Source organism: Lemur catta, chromosome 6, assembly GCF_020740605.2.
Source record: "Lemur catta isolate mLemCat1 chromosome 6, mLemCat1.pri, whole genome shotgun sequence".
Taxonomy (NCBI): Eukaryota; Metazoa; Chordata; class Mammalia; order Primates; family Lemuridae; genus Lemur; species Lemur catta.
In genome coordinates, this window is record NC_059133.1 from 23,418,745 (window position 1) to 23,445,028 (window position 26,284).

The window sequence follows — 26,284 nt, forward strand, 5'->3', positions numbered from 1 at the left end:
TCCCCATTCTCTGGCTTTATGGAAACAAACACTTCATTTATTTGTTTATTCCTATAGCAAATATTTATTGAGTGACAGTGAAGAGAGAAGGTCCCTGCTCTCTTTGAGCATACGGTCTAGTGGAATGATAGTGAACATTTGCCATACATCAGCCATGTGCCAGGCTAGACTATGCTACACTCCCTTCATGCATTTATCTCATCAGAGTTCTAGTCCAAACTTCTACCCAGTCATGCGAACTTGAGCAGTTCACTTAATTTCTTTACATTTGCTTCCTTATACATAAAGCAAGACTAGATGGGCTCTTAAGACCCCTTGGAGGACTGAAATTTGATGATTCAATAAAGACAGCTATCTGAAAACTATATTCTCAGAGTATAAGACCCAGCCAAGATAGGGTTATCTCATTACACACAATCTTCCATCAAGATGCAGGTGAGCCAGTAAGAACTCTCCTAATAACATAGACCGTTGCATCCCAGTGTTCTTTGGGTTTACTTTCTTCCCCACCCCAACTTATTCTATAACTTACCCCCCAGCACATTCATTTTGTAGAAGAAAGAGCATAATGGAAACCTGAGTCATACAGAATACTGGCACCCTACTGTTGTAGAGGGACAGCTTCCCTAACCCCAGTCAGCTTGCATTTTACACCAGGGGAAGAATATTAAGTAGTCCATAATATTATCTGATCTCTTTAGAATATGTAAAATACATTCTAGCAGTAACATTTTGCTCTCTGTCATAACATTATACACAGTCAGCCATAATAGTAAAATATAGTCGGAATTTAAATAAAAGCCAAGATAAGTCTACTTCCTGTTTCCTCTTTCTATTTAGATTTGATAGCTGAACGTATTAATATTTAAGATTATAATTGCAATAGGCAAATGGTTGATATTCTCTTAGCATAGTGATTTGAGAGGGAAGAGCAGTTGAAATTGCATAAGAAAGAAGAGTATAGCTAATGTAGATAAATGAGATGAAACCAGTGCAAAAAGGAATGAGCCTAATGATTTTTAAGGCAAATTTCCACATTCTCATCATCAATTCATCTTTCCGTTATATTATGAAATGCATATTTAAGTTGTTCAAACTTCAAAAGATAATATGAATAATATGAAATTCCATGCATTTTGACTTCTGTGTTGTTACAGTGCTAAAAATAAAGATTTTATCAGCTCATGATAAAGGTTCTCATGCAGAGGTCAATGTGAAGATTAAAAAAGTCTTAAAATCTACCAAATTGAAGATTTTACGAGGAAAGCGAACATTATATCCAGAATCATGGACTAACAGAGGCTGCACTTGTCCAATCCTCAATCCTGGTGAGTTTCCTATCTTAAAACCTGCCTTGTCTCTGCTGATTTGCTGCTTGTCTTACATTTTCTGAACTACAACCTAAATAAACACAGCAAGAGCATCTCTCCTTTTCACCATCTGAATTCTGGGGAAAATCCAAATAGAATTCTTAGAATTCACATCAAAAAATTATTTCTCTTCCATGTGCTCTATAAAAGTAAAATATTTTAAAATCCAGCAATATAGTATTTTCTATCCTAAAAGAGAAGACTCAGATTGGTTCCAGGTGCCAGTTGCATAGAAAGTACTTTCATGAATTTATATGCCACTTAACTCTTTATCTGAAAGCTAGGTCCTATTATGGCAGAACCTGTTCCCAAAGGAAGTTCAAATGTAAAATTCCATCTGTGCAAATAATACTGAATTGATTTTTACTATTGCATGAGAAGCATGTGTTTCTCCTGGATAGAAAACAACTCCCAAGTTCTCATCATCTTGTTTTTCATTAAATGATCATTCTGGTCTCAAATTAGAAACAGCAGAAGTAAACAAAACAAAAACTGTAGAATTTTAGAGAAACTTGGAATAGAGTGAAATTTGATTTACACCTTAAAATGTTAAAAGTAGAGACTAGCAAGTAAGCACAGGGGTTCTTGCCTATAAACTCTATAAGTATACTCTTCATCTCGTGTCATAAGCTATTATTTCTCTGTCTCCCTCATTAAATTTGAGGATGGGATTTAGGTTTTTTGTTTGTTTGTTTGTTTTTCGAGACAGAGTCTCACTTTGTTGCCCGGGCTAGAGTGAGTGCCGTGGCGTCAGCCTAGCTCACAGCAACCTCAAACTCCTGGGCTCAAGCGATCCTCCTGCCTCAGCCTCCCGAGTAGCTGGGACTACAGGCATGCGCCACCATGCCCGGCTAATTTTTTTTTGCTATATTTATTTTAGTTGGCCAGATAATTTCTTTCTATTTTTTAAGTAGAGACGGGGTCTCGCTTTTGCTCAGGCTGGTCTCGAACTCTTGACCTTGAGCGATCCACCCGCCTCGGCCTCCCAGAGGGCTAGGATTACAGGCGTGAGCCACCGCGCCCGACTGGATTTAGGTTTTTGATCATAGTCTCTTCAGTACTTACCACACAGTAGTACATACCATCCAGTGCTGGGTATATATCAGTACCCAGATAATGGTAACATAGTACCCAGATAGTAAATTCTAGTAAAACAAATAATAATTCCAAAAAATCCTCTGTATTTCCTTGTTGATGTAGTTACCTGTGTGTTATTGGCACTGATGAAACAGGTGCATAATTTACGTTCTGGATCTAATAATTCCTTCCTCACATAAGTCCAGGAAACCACATTTATGTTAATAATAAGTGTTTTGTGGTCTTTGATTGATAAATTTAAGATAAACAGATAACTGGAGGGCAGGGAGAAATAAAGTAGCAATAAAATATCTCCTCAGTCTAAACGATCTAAACAATGATACAGAACTTTTGATTTTATCTGACTACTGACCAATTTCTCATGCCCTACTCTACCCCTTCAATAATTTATTTAAATTAATTTAAATTTTAATAAGGAAAATAAAAGATATTTTAAATTATAAAATAAATAAATAAATATAGTTCCAATGAACAAATTGAAGTAATAAGAACCTTGGATTTTGAATACAGGAAACTAAAAAATCATTAATTTAAGTTCTATTTCCCAAGGATTTGTGCGCAGGGGCTCTTCTTATGAGCACTTTTCTACTATCTTGGCAAAAGAAAAGAAAGTCTGCCCAGTCTTTTAGGAAGACATTAAAAACAAAAACTTTGACCATCTGAACTGCCCTCCAGGAAGTGAACTATACTTCCTAATCAGGTTCTGCCAAGCAGAGTCAAAGAATCAACTGAGTTCATCACAATTGAAAACATAAGCGCAATTATTCAAAGAATTCTTGAAAACATGTTTACTTGCTTTGAAGAAAAGACTGGAACCTGCCAAAGCCAAACCAGACACTCTTTCATTTCACTTTGTTTTTCCATTTTTACAAGTTAAATAACTACAGCCAAAGAAAGCTGATAAGAAAATTCTGAAACCTTACACACCAACTTGCTTCCTTTGCTACCTTCAAAAGGAGCAATCTAATTTGGGTATCCCTGCGAATTCATTCATTCTTAATTCATGTATACATTTACTCATTCATCAGCCATCTACTTTAGAATACCAAGACTAGCAGTAAAGTATTATATTTTCTTTTACTATGGATACAAAATAAACTTTGTTCCCTCAAACACAGAACGTAGTGGATGTCAAAAGCATAAAGGAAAATAAAATGTAAAAGATAACATTGTAAAAGATAACATTGTTTTGCATGTTAATTTTTGGCATGATGCTGCTCCATAATTTATGTTTCTGTTCAGTCTCATTTTTATTAGTTTAATTTATATTTACACTTTAAATTAATGGTAAATTCCTGTAGTATTTTTTCTATTTGTAGTTTCAAAGTGAATTCACTTAAAATACTAGACTTAACTCTTAAGTTTCTTAAAAAATGTTTATTGTGTTTTTTGTGGGTTTTTTTTTTTGAGACAGAGTCTCACTCTGGCACCCAGGCTAGAGTGCAGTGGCATCATTAGCTCACTGCAGCCTCCAACTCCTGGGTCACGCAATCCTCCTGCCTCAGCCTCCTGAGTATCTGGGGCTGCAGGCGCATGCCACCAAGCCCTGCTAATTTTATTTTTTGTAGAGACAGAGTCTTGGTATTGTCCAGGCTGGTCTCAAACTCCTGGGCTCAAGGAATTCTCCTCCCTCAGCCTTCCAAAATGTTAGGATTACAGGCGTGAACCACTGTACCTCGCCTGTTTATTGTGTTTTTAAGTGAGTATTTTATTATTTTTGACATTATATAAAAAATATCAAGACTATTATATTTTTAACTAGTCAGCTAATGAAAATATTGGGACTGTTTTTTCTGCAGAAGCTACAGTTACCTTTTAAAGAATTTAAGTGCCTTATCATGCATTTTACATTATGCTCCCCAGTGTTTGAAACCTCTCTATCATTATTTTCCTTTTTCTCTTTTTTTGAAAACACTATAATAGCTATTTTTAAGTATAGGATTGGTTTTCTTAATAATCTTTTGAACAGTTTTTCATTATTATGGAAGAAATGCATGTACATTATAGAAATTTAGGGGAAATTTTTAAATTTCATATTTTTATCTCCCAGAGATCATCTCTGTTAATAGGTTATTGCAAATCCTTCCAAATCTTTCCCTATGTGTGTGGATATTGTATTATTTTTTTTTTAACCAAAATGAAGTCATGGTATATGCTCCATTCTGTAACCTGCTTTGTTAAGTTAATCAGCTTCATTTTCAATTTCAGTTTGTTTTCATATTATCTAATAATACTCAGGCCATATTCCTATTTCTCAACTGATCCCAAAATATCCTTTAGAGCTGATCTGTCCTTGCCATCATTCAATCCAGGATCACACATTATATCTAGTTTTTCAGTCCCTGTCTCTCTAGCACAGTTCCTTTTTTATGACTTATTGCAGAAACTAGGTCAAGTGTCCTGTAGACTATCTGACCTTCTACAGAAGGTCTGGTTGGTGCCTTGTGGTGGTGTTTAGCTTGTTCCTCTATCTCCTATATCTCTTGTAATCTCCAAAGAAAAGCTTGATTGATTCAAAATAAACATTTTGGCTAGGGGGGGGGCAAGGGCAATATACGTAACCTAAACTTTTGTACCTCCAATAATACGCTGAAATTAAAAAAAAAACATTTTGGCTAGAATCCTTTATAGATATTGTTGTATAATTCATGTTGAATCACATCAGAACACATATAGTACCTGGATGACCTATCATTGGTGTCAGTAAGCTTGACCTTTGGATTACAATGAGGACAGTCTGATCCCTCCATTGGCAATTTTGTTTTACCTTTTGAGACAAGAAAGGAATGTATAACGTAAATGTAAAATTATGGCATTATACAAACATCCAGTTTTCCATTAACCATTCATTTAATGTTTTTATCACCAATTGATAATCCCTTCCTGAGTCAATAATTTCACTGGAGTTTGAGAAATGATGTTTTTCTAATTCTGTCTAATTCTCTTCATTTATTAGCCGACATTCTTCTGTATGAGGACTTTCTCTCCCAAGCTGGGCATTTAGGTTACCATGAAATACAATTCTTAGTGTAAAGGCAGGATAAATACTAAGTTCTTCCTCTTTAATTTCTAATTTTCAAAGCAAGAAATGGTTTTAACAGCTGTCTCTAAAGATGACAAATTAATTTTTCTCTGGCTTTCTCTATTTTTAGTATCCCTTTGGAATTATGGATTTTCATCAATTTAGTGTGTTTCCATACACACAATTATTATGTCTCTTGGTGTTCAAATAACCCCTTCCTGCTAGTTGCTGTGTCCTTTTGAAAAGACTCACATTAATCTTTGGAAGCTTCCTTTTAGCACAATAAGATATCCCATGCTCACCTTCCTGCCCTAGACTTGGAATAAGTCAATCTCCAACAAGCCTCATTTTTTGTTTGTTTGTTTTTATTGAGACATGTTATCAAAGCCCACAATATGTTAGTTATAGCCATCCATTACTACTAGGATGACATTTTTTCTAGGTCATTTCAGTGAATGAACAAGAAATGAATCAATCGAAACCATGAGTTAAGTTGATATTTATTTATTTATTTATTTAGAGACAGAGTGTCGCTTTGTTGCCCAGGCTAGAGTGAGTGCCGTGGCGTCAGCCCAGCTCACAGCAACCAGTAGCTGGGACTACAGGCATGCGCCACCATGCCCGGCTAATTTTTTTTTATATATATATATTTTAGTTGGCCAGATAATTTCTTTCTATTTTTAGTAGAGACGGGGTCTCGCTCTTGCTCAGGCTGGTCTCGAACTCGACCTCGAGCGATCCACCCGCTTCGGCCTCCCAGAGTGCTAGGATTACAGGTGTGAGCCACCGCGCCCGGCCTGATATTTATAATTGAATTTTAACATCTAGGGTTCTCACTTAATTTGATTTTTTGATCTTATATTGGAAAGTTTGATTTTACAAATATAATTATTTATTCTATCCTGTAATTTTTAAAAAAATATTTCTAAATACAAAAACTGATATTATTACAAAGATTTACTGAGGGAGGTTATCATATTTCTTTTTATTAATGTGTAACTTAATGAGACTGTCCTTTCATTTCTTATGTATGTTAGCCAAAATTTTGTATTTGAAGCCTGAAAAGAAATTTGAATTACAAGGTCAGCAGTAGATCTGGTCAAGTCTCATCATCTATTTAGCTTTTTTAGCATATGACAAACAAACCACCTATATTCCAAAAACACACCGACTTTGTACAGGAAATATGTGTTATTTTGTATTATATAATCCACAGCTTTCTTCCAGTATGTTTTCCTAAGTGGTTGTTTGACTTTTATAAAATCCTCCATAACATACATTACCATTCACAGTGAGTCTCAAAGTAATACTGATGTATAGCAGTATGGCAAGTGCCCTGAGAACTCTCACTTCTTTACCATAGAGGGTATAGTACAAGGCAAAGGTTCTAGAGTCGGACAGACCTAAGTTTGAGTCAGGGTGCTGCTATTTATAGGGAGACACTAAACAAGTTTTTTAACCTGGCTAAGCCTCAGTTTCTTCATTTGTAAAATAAGAAGAAAAAAATACCTACTTTACAGGGTTATTTTCAAGACCAATGAGGAAGTACAATGTAAAGTACTTAGCACATAGTAAATGTTTATTAAATGGCAGCTCTTGTTTGTCTTTTACTCCGTATTTCAACCATGAATATATAAATCTACTGGAGTCACATCCCTCCCTTCAATGAAGTATGACACTCTATAGCCCCTAATTTTGTTCTCTTTTAGGTTTGGAATACCTTGTAGCAGGACATGAGGATGTAAGAACAGGCAAACTAGTCGTGAATATGAAAAGTTTTGTCCAGCACTGGAAACCATCTCTTGGAAGAAAAGTCATGGATATTTTAAAAAGAGAGTGCAAGTAGCAATAAATATGTGTAGCATATAATGGCACTTCTCTATGTACAAAACACAAACTTAATGGAAAGGAGACCTCAAAAATGAAACTGGAATTTTTTAAAGTGCCAAAATATATAGAAATGTTCCAATGCATGGGCCTTGTCTAACTTATCTCTTCTGGGCCCATATTTAAATATAGTTTTATTTCATAAAGAGGAATGAAAAACCCTACACTGATGTCTGTTTTCTATGGGACTGATTCTGAAATTCATAACTATTAAGAATATTTTAAGAGCAGCATGATATTTAGCAGTAATCTGTTAAGGGCAGTGCCTCTTAACAAGGATTCCTTCCAGCTTCAATTATGTTACTTACATTTGATGCTACTTAAAGTAATTAATGAGATTTTAAGAAAGCCCCAACACTACTATCAGGAAAGGTGTTTCTTAAAAAGAGCCTTCTCTTGTGTGTTATGTATGAACTTTGGTCTGTGGGGTGTTAAATGGAACCTCTCCACATGTATATAGTATTTCCTTGTATAAAGCACTTTACTACCTACCACTTGGCGTTGTGAAAGTTCGGAGACTGCTGTTGACAGAAAGAAAAAAAAAAGCTGTGTAAGAAAACCTACTGAAACAGAAGCACTACTATTACATGTGCACAAAAGTGACTATATAAAGGAAGTTGTGCTATTTAACTCTGAACACTTGGAGAAACTATGTGAAGATGCAACCTAAAAGGAGAATATGTTTGCATGAAGTCTCAGCTTCGGGCTAGAGGTTAGATTCCAGGATACCAGCCATGATGAAACTTTTTAAAAAACTAAACAAGAAGAGACTTTAAAATAAGATAAAGAAACCATAAGTGTAGAAATATGCTTGGATAAAGGGGAAATGGACTTTAAATTTTAAAAAGCTCATTTATTTGCAATGCACTTGTATACACTTAAAAAATTATTGTAGACACAGAATTTGTTATATTTTTGTGTTTAGTATTTAAACCTGAACATCAAAGCAGTTTTCTTCCTTGTCTTTCTTAACAGTATATGGTCATGGTAGTTACCCATTTTTTAACACAATGTATGTGATAGTTCACCAAATTATAGTTTTTCATTATTATTCCTCTTCTGTACCCACGTATAACCACTAAATATACAGTTTCTTCTGTACTTGAATATACAAAACATGAACACAGTGCCATATAATTAACTTCACATACAGAACATATTCTTTTCCTGAGGTCCTGTGGACTTGCAAAAGTATATATATATTGCTTTGTTAATTTGTTTTTATATTTCATATATGTAATAAAGGAATACGATCTCCTGATTTTTGTCTCATTTCTGATCAACTCTTTCAATAATGCTAAAGATTACCTTCCCATAATGAGAGAACTTAAATCTAATTCCTTAAATTAATAAAATCAAACAAGAGCTTGGTATTTCTGTTCTATTACTCTGGAGTTTAAGAGTGAAGTGGAAGCTAATTCAGATGTGTTTAGCTTCTGTAGACTTTGGACACGAACTTTTTTCATTGGACACATTGCATCTTTTATATTACATTTACTTTTTAACTAATTTTAAAAGTCATAAAAGTTCGTTGTTGAAAATACAAAAAAAGCATAATGGGAAAAAACACTTACACTCCAAGCATTCCAAGATAACAGCCATTGGAATTTTAGTGACTAGGCTGTAAACAGTTCTATGCATATACATACCTTTTATATAACTGGAATTGTACTAAACATACTCTTATGAAATCTGCTTTTTCACCTATAGTATGCCTCTCACCTTCTTACCTATTCTATCTTATCCAGGCAGATGGAATACTATCTAGTAGGGTTATTATTTACAAGCAACTTATAAAACATGTTGGTAAGAAAATATTTTAAATATATCAAATATAGGATTTTCCATTTCATTTTATTTAAAATAATCATTACCCATTAAAAAGAGTATAAATAATGGCTTTTTTAAAAAAAAGAATATAAAGATATCTATAAATCATTAAATGAAAAAAATTGCAGAAAAATATATAATTAGCCCCTACCCGAAAAACACATTTATTATATATATAGTGTTTTAAAAGTACTGAACAATAGATTATAGCAGTATTTCAAAGAAGGAGGGAGATTTTTCCTTTTTATTTTACATATATCTATATTGTATGTAAAACACAATACAGATCTCTCAGTGATCATGTACTACTTTTGGAATTTATTTTTTTAAACTATTAAAATTTAATCAATTGTTTTTAAAGTATGTTCAAGTAAAATCAGAAATAAGAGTTTAATTTCATCTAGTTTACTAAACTGTTGGGCCCAATATGTCTTCCCATCCTCTTTGACTAGAATCTTCTTCCTTAGTTGCTCTTTCAAGTACCTTTTCTGGCAATATTAAAAAAAAAAAATAGGTCCCTGTTAGAATCATTCCTTAATGTCTTGAATCTCAAATCACTTACAGCCCTTCCACTGCAGTTTTAAATTTTCTATGAGCATCATTTGGCTTCCAAAGTGGAAAACAAAAAAGAAGAAAGAAAAAAGAAAAGAAAGAAACCCGGTGTTCCCCATTTGTAAAAGTAAACAAGAAAATGGAGCTCGAGCTAGCCTCCTCACAACTGCATTCCCATCCCATCATCCCATCATTCCATCATACTACCACCCTGCTATATGCATGTTCTCCTTAGCCTTTTTCAAAATAACCACCTCGGTACCAAGGCAACAGAGTCAAATAAAATTTCCATCTATGGCATCATAGGAGCCTTAATACTTCCTTCAAGAGCTACCGGGAAAGTGTCTGTCCCAGAACTCCATATACCGCTGGGCTTTATTAGTCAGCGGATGAGTTTCATAATATCCACATACCTATCTGCGTGATTTGCCTGAGGTCAACACAGTCTTGCCCTGTTCTTACATCATTTTCCCTGTAGAAGAATGTTATTAATATTTAGAATTTGATGCAATGGAAATTCTCAATAATAGGATAATCTTTTAATAGTGTCCACTAAATGAGGTCAAATCTATGGGGATGTGACCATGTGACAAAGTGTCCATCTGGCTATATTAAACAGAGAGCAAGGCCTATTATGGGTAAACATTGTTCTTGGGGACACTTTGGGTTCTTGCAAAACAAATCCTTTTCTAAATGATCACAGACTTATCAGCTCTGAAGAGTGGGAAAAAGAACCTTGAAAATGTCTGTGCTAGCCTCTGCCACTGCTTGGGAATGCCTCAGAACGAGAGTGAGCATCGCCTGGCCCCCAGAGTGCTGTCAGAGGCCTTAGGACTGAATTGCTTTTGTGCTCATCGTTTCAATGATAAGCAGTTCCCTAACTTAACTTTATTAAAGAGCCAAAGTTACTCATGACTTATTTCCCACAGTTTGGAAGGAAAATATTTATGAATAACCTCAAATTTACAAGGGAGATTGGTATGATAAAAATGGAAAAGAAGCAAAGGGGTGTGCCTTGCATAACTGGTGGTTTGTTGTTGTTTTTTTTTTAAGTCTCTTAGAGAATGATTTGTCTGAAAATACTTTTTTAAAAATGATGCTCTAATCCCTGCATTCCTACATTTTCACTAAAGGAATTTAAACATTTCTCTACTTTTTGAGGATTACTGATTATGTTTGAGATCTGCAATCTTTTAAATGAAAAAATTACCAGATTTATTATGAGTCAGTTCATATATGCTGGATAACTAAAAAAGCAGAATGAATATTAGTCACAAGAAAGAAAGAAATTATGCACTGGGCCAAGTAGATATTTCCAAAATGTGAGATGTGTGTTCTGTTAAGAGAGGGTTTTAGTACATGCTGAAAACATCTCTAATGTCCTTAATATGTAGTCACAGGTGGGGGACATTGCTCCAAACTGTGATCATTAGCAATGCATTGATTTATAAATCCAAGACTATCCAAGATTTATTAGAAATGATCAGATCATAATGTGCTCATCTGAACAAGAGGGAACAGCACCAAAGAACTGTGCTTCACAGAAAGAAACACTACCACTGTTAGCAAATTTTCACAGTATCAGTTAAATGGTCTGTCCAGAAACTCCCTAGACACCTCCTTCTGCACCAGGACACTACCAAGGGTTTCCAACTTGGCAAATAAAAAATAAGAAAGATAATATCAACAATAGCAAACAATAACTAAGAGTTTATTACAAGCTAGGCACTATTTTAAGTGCTTTAAATGTGTTATTCTCATTCTATCCTCGTAAGCACCTCTGAGGTGATTGCTAATATTATTTCCATTTCCCAGATGAAGAAACTGAGGCACAGGGAGACTAACTAAAGTGTTCAAGTACACTCAGCTAATAACTATAAAGCCTGGATTTGAACCCAAACATTCTAACTCACAAAGTTCATATTTCAGCTAAAAAGGGATTCTAGCATTCAGAAAGGAGTTCATGTCAGGTGATACCAACTGCACCATTTTCCTCACTGGCAGTTTGTTTTTGATCATAGTTGAGGGAAGGGAATGAAGGGGAGCATTTCTCCCAGTTTCCTTCTTCACTTCCCAATGGTAATGTATTCCATTATTGCACTCTGTGATCGCATCATTTTCTACTCTCTTTCCTATGGTTACAGTGCCCTTAGAGTAATGCTGCTTACCATAGTTTATACTAAGAGGAAATGGTCAGAGTCCCTTTTTAACCTTTGCTCTGTTCCTCTTGCTCTGGTTTTCTGAGGTCCATTTGGGCAGAAGATCTGCTTTTGCATTTATTAATAATGATCCCGAATGAGCTACTGTGAAATTCAACAGCATTTCAAATCAATTCTCTCAGCTCTGACTTTTGCTGTGTAGACAAATTCTGCTAGCAAAATGAATGAGAAGGAATTACAGCAGAAAGAGACAAGGAAACAGGAAAAAAATCGAGAATGTGGGCACTTTGTCAACCAAGTGGGGGAGGGGAGAAAGAGGCAGGAAAAGGATAAAAATATAAGACACTAAAGGAAAGCAACAGCTAGAAAATGAACCAGGTGGTTTGTTCTAGTAAGAATGTGCAAAATATTTCAAAGTAGCATATACTCAGTCAACCAACTCTTCCATTGCTAGACACCATGATTTATGTAACATATTTCTGAATATTTGTTACCAAATTTTTCTATCTAATTCTCTTGCCGTTAGTTGTGTTTAAATCAGAGCCGGAAAAGGTATAGAAGATAAAATAATACAGAAACCTTAGGTAATGGTAATTAGGAAATTAGGAAACCAATTAGTTTTACCACATACCAAAAAATGAATTTTTAATTTACTTGTTACAGACTAGTCAACAAATTATCAAATATCAATAAGCATTGCCTAAAAGTCTTTTTCAATATATCTGCTCATCATAATAATGGTTATCACTTTTGCCCTTATTATGTGCCAGGGGCTGTGATAAACTTTACATGGATTTTATCCTCATATAATAGCCCTATAAAGTCAATAACATTAGGCCGAAAACAAGGGCCAGAGTGGTCAAATAACTCGCCTGAGGTCACAAAGCAAGTAAGCAGCAAAACTAGGATTTGAACTCTGATTTACCTGCCTTTAGAAGCTATACTTTTAACCTCTATGCTCTACTGAAGCCTTTAAATCAATGATTCTCAAATAGTATGCATAAAAACCAGCAGATGGGTTTTTGTAACACAGAGTTCCAGGCCTCTACCTCAGAGCACCTGTTTCCAAAGTTCTGGGTGGGGATCAGGGAGGGACATGTTAATAAGCACCAGTGGCAACTCAGATGCATGACCTATAGACAAGACTTTGAGAAACACTGCTCTAGATACTCTTACAGAATAGTTGTGACAAAATCATTGCATCGTTCATTAGATCTATTTCTGCAAATGTATCTGCCTCTCATCATAAATCTATTTGGCCTTCATTACAAATGTTATTTTATATATAACAGAATCATTAGTCCTATTATGGTTATCCATAAACTAAGATAGTGGAAAAAGGAAATTGAAAGGCTATCCCTTCAGTAATTATGTACCCTTACTTCCTAAACTGGCCTTAGACAGAATTGTGAAATACCCAAAATTGTCTTTGCTGTCTCAACTCCTCAATCCACTTTGGGCAATCTCCTCTCAGGTACCCATCCACTTCATACTGCTCAGAGTCCACACAAAGATGCTGGACAAGACTCTAAACTCCCAGCTTTACCTCTAACCTTAAACGGTATAATTTTTTTTTTTTTTTTTTTTTTTTAGAAACAGAATCTTGCTCTATTGCCCTGGCTGGAGTGCAGTGGTGCAATTGCAGCCTCAAAATCCTGGGCTCAAGCAATCCTCCCACCTCAGCCTCTGGAGTAGCTGGGACTACAGGCGTGTGCCACCATGCCCAGCTAATTCTTTTATTTTTATTACTTTTTTATTTTTTATTTTTTGTAGAGAAGGGTCTCGCTACATTGCCCAGGCTGTTAAACAGTACACTTATTTATCAAGATGTTACTCTTGACCAAGAGACTGATAGATTGATAAGATAAAATAAATCATTCCAATGAGATAATTTCATGTTTTTCTACTTCTCAATTTGCCCCTAACATAATGCTTTATTGACCGAAAGAAGCCATGCATGTCTGCAGAAAACTTTTAATGAGTTATTCTAATCATGGGAATTTCAGGCACTGATGGCAGGCCAGTGGAGGAGATATTTTTGGTCAGATGTGTCTTTCAAGCCTCATAAATCAGGCTGCCTAGGCAGCTTCCTAATTTCCCTTTAGGTAATGCCAGCCCTGCACACAAACTCAATTGCACCCCCTCAGAGGCTTAAGAAATGAGGAAAAAGTTGAACAAGAAGTGACACTGGGAAAGGAAAGCATGGGGTGGGGGTGGGGGGGTGGCCTAACTTACCCTCTCTCAGAAATAAGGATTCAAGCCACAAATAAAATAATCAGAATCCACACAGACTCTACACTTTTCTTTCCCATTCCTGTGAATGAGAAATAAAATCCAGGATAACGGTTTTTTAAATAGGTATGGGGGGAAACATCACAGCAAATAGAATTCTTTAACAGTGGAAACAGTCCTGCAACACATTAACACTCCCCACCTTATGCAGAGATTTGCCCTGCAGTGACCTTCAGCCACCTAGAGAGCTTTTGATAACAATTGAGAGTACACAAATGGATATTTTTATCAGCGCGTTCTCTGCCTCTGATAAATGTTATACTAAACAGTTAGAAGCAAAAATACAGTGAATACGTTTTTTAGACAGTATTTACAAGTATACTTAATTTGCATGCCTCCAAATTTTATAGGTTTCACCAAATGCCTCAGGAAAAGTGAAGTTTCACTTGCCCCAGATATTATCCTACTAGCACTGGGTGAAGGCAATTTGAGAAGTAGTATTTAAAGCTTCATATTGGCCATAGTTGATTTTCCAGGCCTTAACATCTTTATGAAATGTGTTTTCCTTTTTTAAACACAAAATAACACACATGTAAAAACAAAACAATAAATACCCTACAACATGAAGAGTGATTTATAAATAAATAAAACTTATAAATAAATAAATTTATAATCTATAAATTTTTGTGGCAATAAATAGATGCTTACCCTTTCTAACTCTCCTATTGAGTAGGCAGTCCATCATGTAAATTCCTTAGTGGACTGATGAGATTTAGGGAAGATAGGGTTAGGACAAGCATTTTGGCAGTGCCAAACACCATCGCAATCATTATCTCAATTAATCCTCAAAACAGTCTTTTAAAATAGGCATTATTATCTCATTTGACAGATGAGAAACATGAGATTAAGAGAAGTGAAGTAACTTGCCCAAGGCCAGTCAGCAATTAGCAGAGCCAAGTATTCAAAACTGGGGTCTATCTGCTTAATTCCAAATCCTCTGCTCCTTCAACTACGTCATGCCGCTTTCAAGCTCTGAGCCCTCTTCTCAGCATCATTTGTTGGACTGTAGATCTTCATTCATTGATTTAGCACACTTTTTTCTGACTCTCCTGTGGGGTAGGCCCAGTTCTAGCTCTGGGGATATAGCAGTGAACACCACAAAATCCCTACTGTACATTGTACTGGGGGAGGTCCTTTAGGAAATAGCTCTAATAATAATCCCTGCTCTTTCTCCACATTGTAGAGCTTATTTATGGAGCTCGCGATGCCCTAAATGAATTAAGAGAAATATTCTTTCTCTATTACCAAAGGGAAAATTCAATATAAGAGACCCTATCCTCTTGATTGTATTAAACACTGTATCTCCCCCCAGCACCCCATCCTCGAATGATTTGAAAGCAATAAATGACTAAATCCTCCAGAGTGGAAAGCTGTTACAGTTGGATGATGGCCACAAAGTAGGAGTCTTTGAGTTACACTTAATGCCTGGAGAGAAGCAGCAGAATTCTTCCTCCTACCGCCCATTACCGAGCTGACAGGGTCCTGCTCTGTGCCCTGATCATTAATTTTCCTGTTGGCTTTAAAGATTTACAACAGCTCTGTCTGACACCCATGTGTGAGAAAGTTAGGGTTTGCTGCTGGTCCAAGCCATGGAGCATGGCTGGCTTCACTCCTCACATGCCTGCTGGAAGCTCATCTGCTCCGTCATGGTAGCTTGGGAAGATTCACTTGCCTCTGTGAGAAATAACAGTGACTATAATGGAAAAAAAGAAATGCTAGGCATTCTTTCAAGCCGTTGGGAAGTTCCAGCACATTCCAGCTGCGAAAGAATTCAAGTCCCTCCACTCATGTCAAAGCTCAGCGCCATCCATGTGTGCTTTGTGCATTTAATAGACCAAAGCCTAGTAATTAACTCTATAAATTCTCTCCCTGCCTTATTTATCATGAACTACAAGCTGATTCTATAGAAAGGTCAATTTGGGATTGAGTGAATTATCCTCAGGCTTTGGGCAATGACAGATTTCAAAGGTTTAAAGAGTCTCAACATTAAATGTTACTATTCCAGAACACCAACCCAATCATTTGTGACCTGGAGATTTTGCAGAATATTTTATTCCTTAAGCTTCAGAAATCCACATCCATGACTACTTACGGCTGTCATAAAGAGAAGTCTTCACTCCTCTCCAGGTCTAGAAAGCCAAATATTCTTTTGCATCTTTTTCTAGGCCCAACTGCATCCTCCAAATCACCTGTTTGAATCTCCCCTGCAAATCTCGAATTTACCTATGATTCTGTTTAAGAAGACTTACTTCCTGCTTAATTCCTAACTCTTCTTTGCCTATTTCTTCCTCTGTAAAGGAAGGGAGAAGAATAAAAAGAAAAGCAAAAGAAGTTGCTCCAATTTTTCGTAAGGCAAAGAAAATCAAAACACCCATCATTAAGAAGTGTCCCTGAGCAGCTTCAACCGGTACAAATTTTGGCTACTGTTCCCAGAAGTCAAAAGTGCTGACCTTGATAACATGGCAGGAATAATTATTACGCTCTACCAAGAAGGGCCTTTTCTTTACTGTGCCACAGATTTAGCATTTATTTCCTTCCATATAGAACGCATATGTCCTCATTCCAATAGTTTGGAATGAAGAATTCAGGAATGGAAGAGGAGGGATGACGAATACAATTCAAACACAAGCCAATAGGGGTCTGACTGGGGAGACAATACAAACAAACAATGCTATGTTGCACTGGGAGAAGTGCTATTAATCAACTACAAATAAGTGCGAGGAAGCTCTGAACAAGAGACTGTGGAAAACACTATGGAGAAAAGGATTTGAATTGGGTCTATCATCAACTTCTCAGCTTTTGGATCTCACTAGGCAGAAGGGCTAGAACTCTACATTATGGTGTAGAACAACTGTGATAACTCGGATGCCCAGACTCTCCTGAAATCCAAATACTGTTTTCACTGAGATCTTCACATATGCTATCTTTACAATTTCCTGCTAAACTCTGAGGCAGGTGCTATTATTATTCCCATTTTACACATGAGGAAAATAAAGCTCAAGTAAGTAACTAGGCCATTGTAGACAGACAGTAAGTGACAGATCCAAAGTGCAAGCCCAGGTCTGAACCCCAGAGTCTGTGCTTCAGGTCATCACACTAAAGCACTTCCTCCTTAGCACATGCTTCCTCAGTCTGCAGAAGCAGCCAACCACTCTGGTTCCCCCTGAATCTCTCTCTTCTTCCTGGGACTCTGGATCATTTGCTAGAAAGACTCAGGAATTAAGGCCTGAGACCACAAGCCAGTTAACTCTGCCTGCAGCTAGCCACCATCATCCACAGAAATTTCATCATCTCCACCATCTCTTCTCCCTGCCAGGGCTGAGAAATGATGAGTGTCCTTCAATATTTAAAAAAAAATTTCCTGAGTGTAGGAAATGCTGTCACGATGCCTCTGTTACCTGATAGTATACCCTATGGAACAAGCATGGGTGGTACTCTGACCGTCTGAAAAGGAAATCAAACATCTCAGATGGCAAGGATAGTAGGTAACAATTTGTGATAATATATTTGTTTTCATAAATTGTCTATTCTCTTCCATTAGATTTTATAAGCTCTTTGAGGGCAGGGATCTTCTTTGCTTTGTTCACACTGAATCTCCTGCACATACCATAATGCCTGGTATATTGTGGGTGCTCAAAAAATATTTGTCAAATGAATAATTAGATGATATCCCCAGATTAGAAAAGCGTACCCAACAACTCCCTTTTCTTTATTTATTCAATCATTTAACAAGCATTTATAAAACAGTTGATGCAAAAAAAAATGGTCTTAGTGGAGTAGTTAAGTACACACAATCTAGACCCAGATCGTCTGGGTTCAAATACTGGTTCTGCCACTTACCAGCTGCGTGACCCTGAGCTAGTCAACTAATCTTTTTGTATTTTAGTTTCCCAATCTGCAAAGTAGAGAAAATAATAGTGCCTACCTCCCAGGGTTGTTGTGAGGATGAAGTGGACTAATACAGGTAAAGTATCTGAAACAGTGCCTGGCAATCCCAGGTGACGATGATGATGTGTGTGCCAGGCTGGTCAGGGCACTGGGAATACAGGAGTGAAGAGGTCAGACAGCTCCCTACATGCATGTAACTCACATTCTAGTAGGAGAAACAAACAATAAAGCTGCAAACAAATCGGTAAAATAATTTCAAATAGTTTTAAACACCATGAAGGAAATAATGTTTTGCTGCTGTGGAGAAACCGACACTGAGGCGGAATTTAGCATGCAAAATGTTTATCAAGGAGGGTCTTTGGAATCAACATGAGTGGAAGAGAGAAAGAACTGGAAGTGGGCAGAAAGAGAAGTTGAGCTGCAAAGTAGGCCCAGCAATAGCCTCAGCCAACCCCATGAGGAATGCAAAAGTGGAATGACCCTTCAAGGTCGCCCCAAGTTGGACTGAGGTGGACAGGCCTTTATATACACCACTGGATGTGGGCCACCCTTGGAAGGGACGTGGCCTTGGGAAAGTCAGCTCTCTGCAGCTGAAGCAATCCCCAAAGGGGCTGACAGCTGGAGACCGTCTGGCAACAGCGCTCCCAGCAGCTGGGGCAGCCAGGCCTCTATCAAAGGGGTATGACACTGCCTGCATTCTACCTAGAAAATATGGTAGTGGGTGTGGGTAGCTACCTAAAATTAAGCAGTCATGGAACGCCTCTCTGTGAAGGTAATACTTAAGCTGATAACTACACGGTGAGAAGGCAGGAGTCATGTAAATAAAAGGGAGAAATTCTTAATAAAGGGAATAGCAAGTGCAACATCCCCTGGGTCAGAACAAGCCAGGAGCATTTGAGTGCAGAGAGCAAGAAAATCAGGGAGGCCAGAGCGAGGTATAAGATGAAGTATGAAGAGGCCAGCAGGAACCAGAACATGAGAACCTTGTGGGAGCTTGGATTTTGTTCTAGGAAATGATAAATAACAATTGGAAGGAAGTGGTATGATCTGATTTATTCTTTTAAAAGAGCCCTCTAGGCCAGGCACAGTGGCTCACACCTGTAATCCCAGCACTTTGGGAGGCCAAAGCAAGAGGATTACTTGAGGCCAGGAGTTCAAGACCAGCCTGAGCAACATAGTGAGACCCGTCTCTACAAAAAATAGAAAAATTAGCCAGGGAGGTGGCATGCACCTGTAGTCCCAGCTACTTGGGAGGTTGAGGCAGGAGGATCACTGAACCCAGAATTTGAGGTTTGATGCCATTGCACTCTAGCCCAGGCAACAGAGTGAGACTCTGTCTCCAAAAATAAATACATAATACGAGATCCCTCCAGCTGGCTGGACTGAAGAAAGGACCAAAGTAAAAGCAGAAAGGCCAATTAAAAGGTCACTGAAATTTTCCAAACAAGAGATGGTATGTGGATGAAGATGGAGAAAAGTGGCTATATACATATGCGGTGCTCTGTAGAAAAACCCACAGGAATTGCTGATCAATTAAATGTAGAAGGTGAAGGAAAAGAAAAGCAAGAATGACTCCTAGTTTTTTAGCTTGAACAACTAGAAGGATGATGGTATAATTTACTTAGATGGGAAAGACCATATTTAGGGACGAAAATAAAGAATTCTATCACAGATTGTTTGGGTTTGAGATGACTGTGAGCCATTGAGTGGAGATGCCAAGTGCTCAGCTGGATATACAAGTCTAGAGCACAAAAGAAGCCAGGTCAAAGGCTAAAGATCTATATTTAGGAGCCACAAGTAAACAGATGCTATGTTGGTTTGCTCTTGCCACATAACCATTCCCAACACTCAGTGGCATAAAACAACAACACTTTAGTTTCACTCACATTGCAGATTGGCCAGGGTTCAAGTTAGGCGCCTCTGATTCTGTCTGCAGATCCGTGGGTCAGGTGGGCAGCTCTACTCTACACTTCTCTTGTCCTCCTGGGACCAGCAGGCCAGCTAGGCAATGGCAATGGCAGAGGCTCAGGAGGGCAAGAGGAAGCATGCAAGACCCCAGCCTCATGATACACCTTTACTTTTACCAATATATCATTGCCCAAAGCAAGTTACATGTCCAAGTTTCAAGTCAAGGGCAGGAGAAGTATATTCTGCCTGAGATGACACCATGGATGCAGGAGGTGGGAGAGGGGATGAAATTGGGGTCAATAATATACCACAGATGAGATGACCCAGAATAAGACTGTAGGTAGAAAAAAAAAACTGGGCCTCTGACAATCCCTAAGGTACCTCAGCACTTACCAGTCAACTAGAAGAGGAAAAACCAGCAAGGATTTAGAAAAAGCTGCAAGTGCAGTTGGAGAATAATTAAGAGAACATGAGAGAAATATGAAAGAGCAGTATTTCAAGGAGACTGTCAAATGTTGCTGATGTTACATAAGATATGAGCAGAGAAGTGACTACTGTAAGTGGCAACCTGGTCCACCAATCCAGGTTTCCTATGACAGGAGAATAGGACAGGTGAGAGATTAAGACCTGCCCTCCCAACCTGGGTTCTCAGCAAGAAAGCAAATTCTGTTTGGACAATAAAAAAAGACCACTCTGTCTGGAATAGTAGGATTAGGAAGGAGAGCAGTTGATTACAAGGTTGGAAAGGTTAAGGCCAGATTGTTGAAGCTCTTAGATACCTGGCTAAGGAGTTGGAACTTGGTCCTTTAAGCAACAGGGAGTCATCCAGACTTGTTTAAGCAGGAGTGATATTATACACCAAGTTGTGTTTTAGGAAGAAAAATCTGACTACAGTATAACATGGATTTGAGAGAGAAGAGACGGGTGGCAAAAAAGGCCAGTTATTCTGGTACTCTTAGTCAGACCTCTTGCCCAGATCTTAACCTCTCAAGAGGGCCTTGGATTCTCTTACACTAAGTTCCTGTTGCTGGTAGGTGTTGACATCTATCTTGCCTGCTTCCTCCTTGCCTGGCTGACCTAGATTGATTCATAACTTTCTAATCCTAACCCCTCTGCCTCTACCTCCCATCTCAGCACTCATTCATTTTATTTTTTTATTTTTTATTTTTTTCTGAGACAGAGTCTCACTTTGTTGCCCGGGCTAGAGTGAGTGCCATGGCGTCAGCCTAGCTCACAGCAACCTCAAATTCCTCGGCTCAAATGATCCTACTGCCTCAGCCTCCCAAGTAGCTGGGACTACAGGCATGCGCCACCATGCCCGGCTCATTTTTTTCTATATATATTTTTAGTTGGCCAGATAATTTCTTTCTATTTTTAGTAGAGACAGGGTCTCGCTCAGGCTGGTCTCGAACTCCCGACCTTGAGCGATCCACCCGCCTCAGCCTCCCAGAGGGCTAGGATTACAGGCGTGAGCCACCACGCCCGGCCTTGCCCTCATTCATTTTAAAAGAAGTAGAAGTATCACCTTTCCTTTTGTGTCCATGTAGGAAACACCTCCACCAGTGGGCTGCAGATGTTCATAAGGGAACCACAGACTGGCTGGTTAAACCAGGTTCACAGTTCCAGGATGTTGCTCAGATGTGTCCCCCAGTCCCTGCAGCTCGCCTTCCCTGGTCCAATCCCTGTCCATTCTCCCATACTCCTCGCAGCACACTAAACACTCACTGAGCTCAGAGCCTGGTCATAGCACCTGACATGCTGGCGTAAGCTCTATTCCCCCTCCTGTCATCCTCCTCCCCTTGGGTGTTGCATTGGAAGGATTCTCCACCCTGTGCAAATGCTGGTCCTGTCTAAAGTCTCACTTGGCCCCTCTAGTGACTCTTAGCAGCAAGTTGAGGCAGGGAGGGGGTGTGAATAAGCACTGATCCTAAAAAGCAGTCACTATATCTGTATGGCTCAATCTGCTCCATTTTTCAAGAAGCCTAAAAGGAAAATATACCAACAAATGTCTCACATAATGAAATATTGGTAGTACACAATAATTTGGCTTGGAAAATTTTTCCTACATTCTCAAGCTTGGGCTTTCAACATATCTATGGAAAGATGAACAGGTGTTGTTTCTAGAACACAAGGATTACTTGAAATGAGCTATAGTTAAAATGGAGAAGTCATTATTGGATCTGTGCTAAGATTTTCCTTGTTGATTTTTATCGGGCCATGATGTTTTTCCATTACACATACATCTTCAGTTGCTATGCATGGTATTTTCCTGTTGTCTGCTAGCCAAATATTCTTTAGCTGACTGCTTCTAGTGGGAAATGGAGAAAATCATAAAACTGGAAATTAGGAAGTAATGACCTCGATGTTCAAATCATGAAAGAGAATCTGGAAACAAATATTCTGCTTTAACCCTGGTTTACACTGTTAAGAAAGGATTGGATTTGGCAAAATTGGAAACTGGTAACTCTTCTGTGTCATTAGCTTTTATAAAAATTTATTTCCCTGAACTCAATGGCACCTCTTTTCCAAGGCTGCTCACTGGGAAGTCTTTTCCCATGTAAAGGGACACGTGGACTCTCTCTTGGATTCCACCAGTGCCAGGTTCTAGTCGCATCCTCTCCTACAGATTCTTTTTGTGATCTCTGCCTCTAGGAGTAACTATGCTACCTGCCTGATAAAGCCACTCTGAGATGCCTTGTTCTCGCGTTACATTGGGCCTCTTCAGAAACGGCTTTAACTCCAGACTCTGCTCTCAGATGATTTCATTATTTGACTTATTTAAGAGTTTGTGATAACCAGACTGTGTTACTGTGGCCAGACAAGTCCAGTCTCTCTAGCCTGATGCTCCGTGCTGCTCCCCTCAGCCACAGCTCCCCCTGGTAGCACAGCTCTTATGCACTTGGATGTCCCTTGTTGCCTTGGGAATTAGTTACCAACATCTTAGAGTTACCCTGCAATACCTTTGTCAAAGGGTAGTTCATGGCTGTTTCTCCACTGAGTCTCCACACTGCTGCCATAGATTATATTTCATAGCTCTTTCCAAAAAACCTTTTCGAATTAAACTTGCGTCAGGTCCTACAACATTATAGTAGGGGAAGCTAGCCAGAGGAGCATACCATAGTCACACTCAAAACTGTCCTTTGGGTCTCTGAGGTAGAACACGGGCCCAGTGACTCTCTTGTAGCCACATGTCCCTGAGTGTGTCTTGGCCTTTCCTACATGACTCCCATCCCTATTATCACCTCCAGATGAAATGGGGATGTATTAGCAAAACCACCCCTGAGTGTCTCCCAGTTCCTGCAGTATAGATCTACCGTACACTGGGTTATATTGGAAAGGAATGACGTCCATGACTAGAGCCTGTGGAAGGGTCCGGCCACTTCAAATATTTACTGAGCATCTTCTTTATGCCCAACACCAAGGAGTTCCTGGCACTCAGCTATCATCACTAGTTTTAACAGGAATCCCTGAAAGGGTGATTGCACCACATGCTTTTCACAGCCCTCACTGCCCTCTGGCGCAATACTGGGTGGCTGTGGACCTCGAATGGGGCAAGCCTGGGCCACAGATGGACCTGAGGCAGACGCAGGGCAGCTGATTCCTCCATCCTTCCTCTGTTCTCCAAAAAGCTCAGAGTAAACAATACCTTGGTGGTTATGGCCATTATTCTGTGCTTACCTTCTTTCCTTCATTACCTCATGTTTGTTGCTTGGACTATAAACACAGACCACCTGCCAAGACAGAGAGGAAAGCCACCAGCAAACCCAGCTCCAGTGCCAGACCTACCTTGGTGCCTTTGGACGGCTACCATGTTTGTTTAAAGATGGCAGGAAAAGGGTGCGCAAATGGCTCGGTGCTCATTTGTTCACTGCTCTGTTAGGTATTAAACCCCAGAAACTAGGACAAGTTTGAGTCTCCCTCTCCATAGCCAACTACTAAAACACTAACCTCCAGCTGAACGCCCAATGAGTGTGTGCCTCCTCTCCTCCTCTTCTTCCTTCTTTTTTCTTCCCAAGATCCTGCAAGCTAAACACCATAACATAATAAGCAAGAATTATCTGTTGCAGAGATTTCTCACATTTGTGGTTCCACTTATAAGAAAAAAAAAAGAACTGTTGATTATCTTAACCTGCATATAACTTATAGGACAAAAAGATTCCTGTCAAATAACCCTCCCTTAATAAATTCCCTTTGCCATTGTAAACTAAGACATGACCTTCAAGCATTAATACCCAGACAATACAACATTTGTGTGTTATTTAATTAGCTTATTGCTTTTGTTAATGTACATTCCTGTGGTTACAACACTTTCCACTCAAGCCTGAAAAAAATACTACATGGGATTAAAAACATTTTTTTACCAATATGTCCATATTTTTGTTCCATTACAAAAATTTTTTTAAACTCCTAGCCAGGATCTCTTGATGTTTTGAGGTTATCTCATAACAATAGCTAATTTATTAAGTCCTAGAAAATTATAATGACAGTAAGTCTTTGTGCAAACGTTTGGCATACTGGAGATTTTGAGTTTAAAAAAGAGAGAGAATGTGACAGATCCAGCAGAGACCACTGTCATTTTGGTACAATCTAATCCCCATTATGAAGTGATTTTTATCAAATTTGGAAGTGATTGTCTGGCAGCATAAAGAACAGTGGAAAAACTAATTCAATAAATCAGAGAGGTTATTCTATGTCATCTACATGCTCAAACAAGAGAGAGAGAGAGAACACTGGCTTTAATAAATCCTTAGTTTCCAGCCAAAGGCCTTTCAGAGCTCTTGGCTACGTGATCAGATGTCTGGAATTGTGAAAGCAAAGAAAGTTTATGGAGCTGAGGGGAACTTGTAATTTACCTTAAAAAGTAGGTTTGAACTGGATAACTTGCTCCATATTCTACATAATTATCTGATAATTATGTAATTACCTAATAATTATTATCTCCATTTCACATATGACAAAACTAAGACTTAAGAGAGTTGAGAAACTTACTCACAGTCAGGCAGTTAGGAAATAATGGATTCAGAACGCAAATCTTTCCATAATGCCCACATCACAGAGGGGACTGCAGACCTTTATCAATGATTCCATTTTAGTCCCATAGATTGCCCAGTCTGGGCATGATGTATATAACCAGGTGATTCATATCACTGCACTGATGAGGTCAAGAGTCATTCAGTAATTCAACAAATATTATTGAGCAACTACCATGAGCCAGGCACTGTTCTAGGTGCTAGGGATACAGCAGTGAATAAACAGAAAAAGCCCCTATCCTCCCTGAGTTTACATTCTACTGAAGGGAAACAGATGAACAAATGAGTACATAATAATGTTGGGTAGTGATAAGTGTCATGAAAAAAAATAAAGAAAGGTAAGGAGGGGAAAAAAAAGAAAATTTTGGTGGAAGTGCTATTTTATATAGATGGAAGGCCTCTCTGATTAAGAAGGCATTTGAGCAAAGACTGAGTAAATGAGGGCAGGGAGAACAAATCGAACAATGCGATATCTGGGGAAAGAACATTTCAGGCAGAGGAAACACCAAGTGAAAGGCCTACACAGGATGCTCTGGACATCTAAGGAAAAGTACTTACGAGGCCAGCAAGGGGGAAGTGGTAAGAGACCAGAGGGAACGATGTGGCAGGGACAGGGGGGAACATGTAGACTCTAAATATTTTGAATTTTGCTCTATGAAAGAAGGAAAGTCTTTGGAAGGTTTTCAGCAGAGGAGTGATACACTCTCATTTACATTTTAAAAGAATCACTGTACATAGTTTCTTTCTTTTTTTTTTTTGAGACAGAGCCTCACTCTGTTGCCCAGGCTAGAGTGCCGTGCCATCAGCCTAGCTCACAGCAACCTCAAACTCCTGGGTTCAAGCGAGTAGCTGGGACTATAGGCACACTCCACCCTATCTGGCTAATTTTTCTGTTTTTAGTAGAGATGGGGTCTCACTCTTGCTCAGGCTGGTCTTGAACTCCTGAGCTCAAGCGATCCTCCTGCCTCAGCCTCCCAGAGTGCTAGGATTATAGGCATGATCCACCGAGCCTGGCCTCAGAGTTTCCATAATTAGCACTTATCTAATCTAATTTTATCTTAGTTTTAGGAAATAAATATTTTAAAGTAAATACCAAATATATTATCATTTCAACTATAAGTACTTCAGAATCTATACAGAACTTTGTTAACATTACTCCAAACAATGATCATATCTAACAAAACTAACAATCATTTCTTAATATCATCTAGTTAGTACCCAGTCCATGTGCAAATTTCTCAATTGTCT

The 26,284-nt window shown here is 38.3% G+C and overlaps 2 protein-coding genes across 4 annotated transcripts in view; one reads left to right on the top strand and one right to left on the bottom strand.

Annotated features, from left to right (window-relative positions):
* NTN4 (netrin 4) overlaps window positions 1–8,638 on the top strand; it is a 103,347-nt gene extending 94,709 nt beyond the window's left edge. For all 3 annotated transcript variants that reach the window (XM_045553199.1, XM_045553198.1, XM_045553200.1), the window contains exons 9-10: window positions 1,158–1,328; window positions 7,200–8,638. In XM_045553199.1, coding sequence (XP_045409155.1) covers window positions 1,158–1,328; window positions 7,200–7,336 — 308 coding nt within the window. In that variant the 3' untranslated portion in view covers window positions 7,337–8,638. The remainder of the gene's footprint in view (window positions 1–1,157; window positions 1,329–7,199) is intronic.
* The window catches only part of SNRPF (small nuclear ribonucleoprotein polypeptide F), a 234,926-nt gene that overhangs the window by 142,384 nt on the left and 66,258 nt on the right, over window positions 1–26,284 (bottom strand). The window contains exon 2 of the mRNA XM_045553201.1: window positions 23,955–24,032. The gene's annotated coding sequence lies outside the window, so the exon portion shown is untranslated. The remainder of the gene's footprint in view (window positions 1–23,954; window positions 24,033–26,284) is intronic.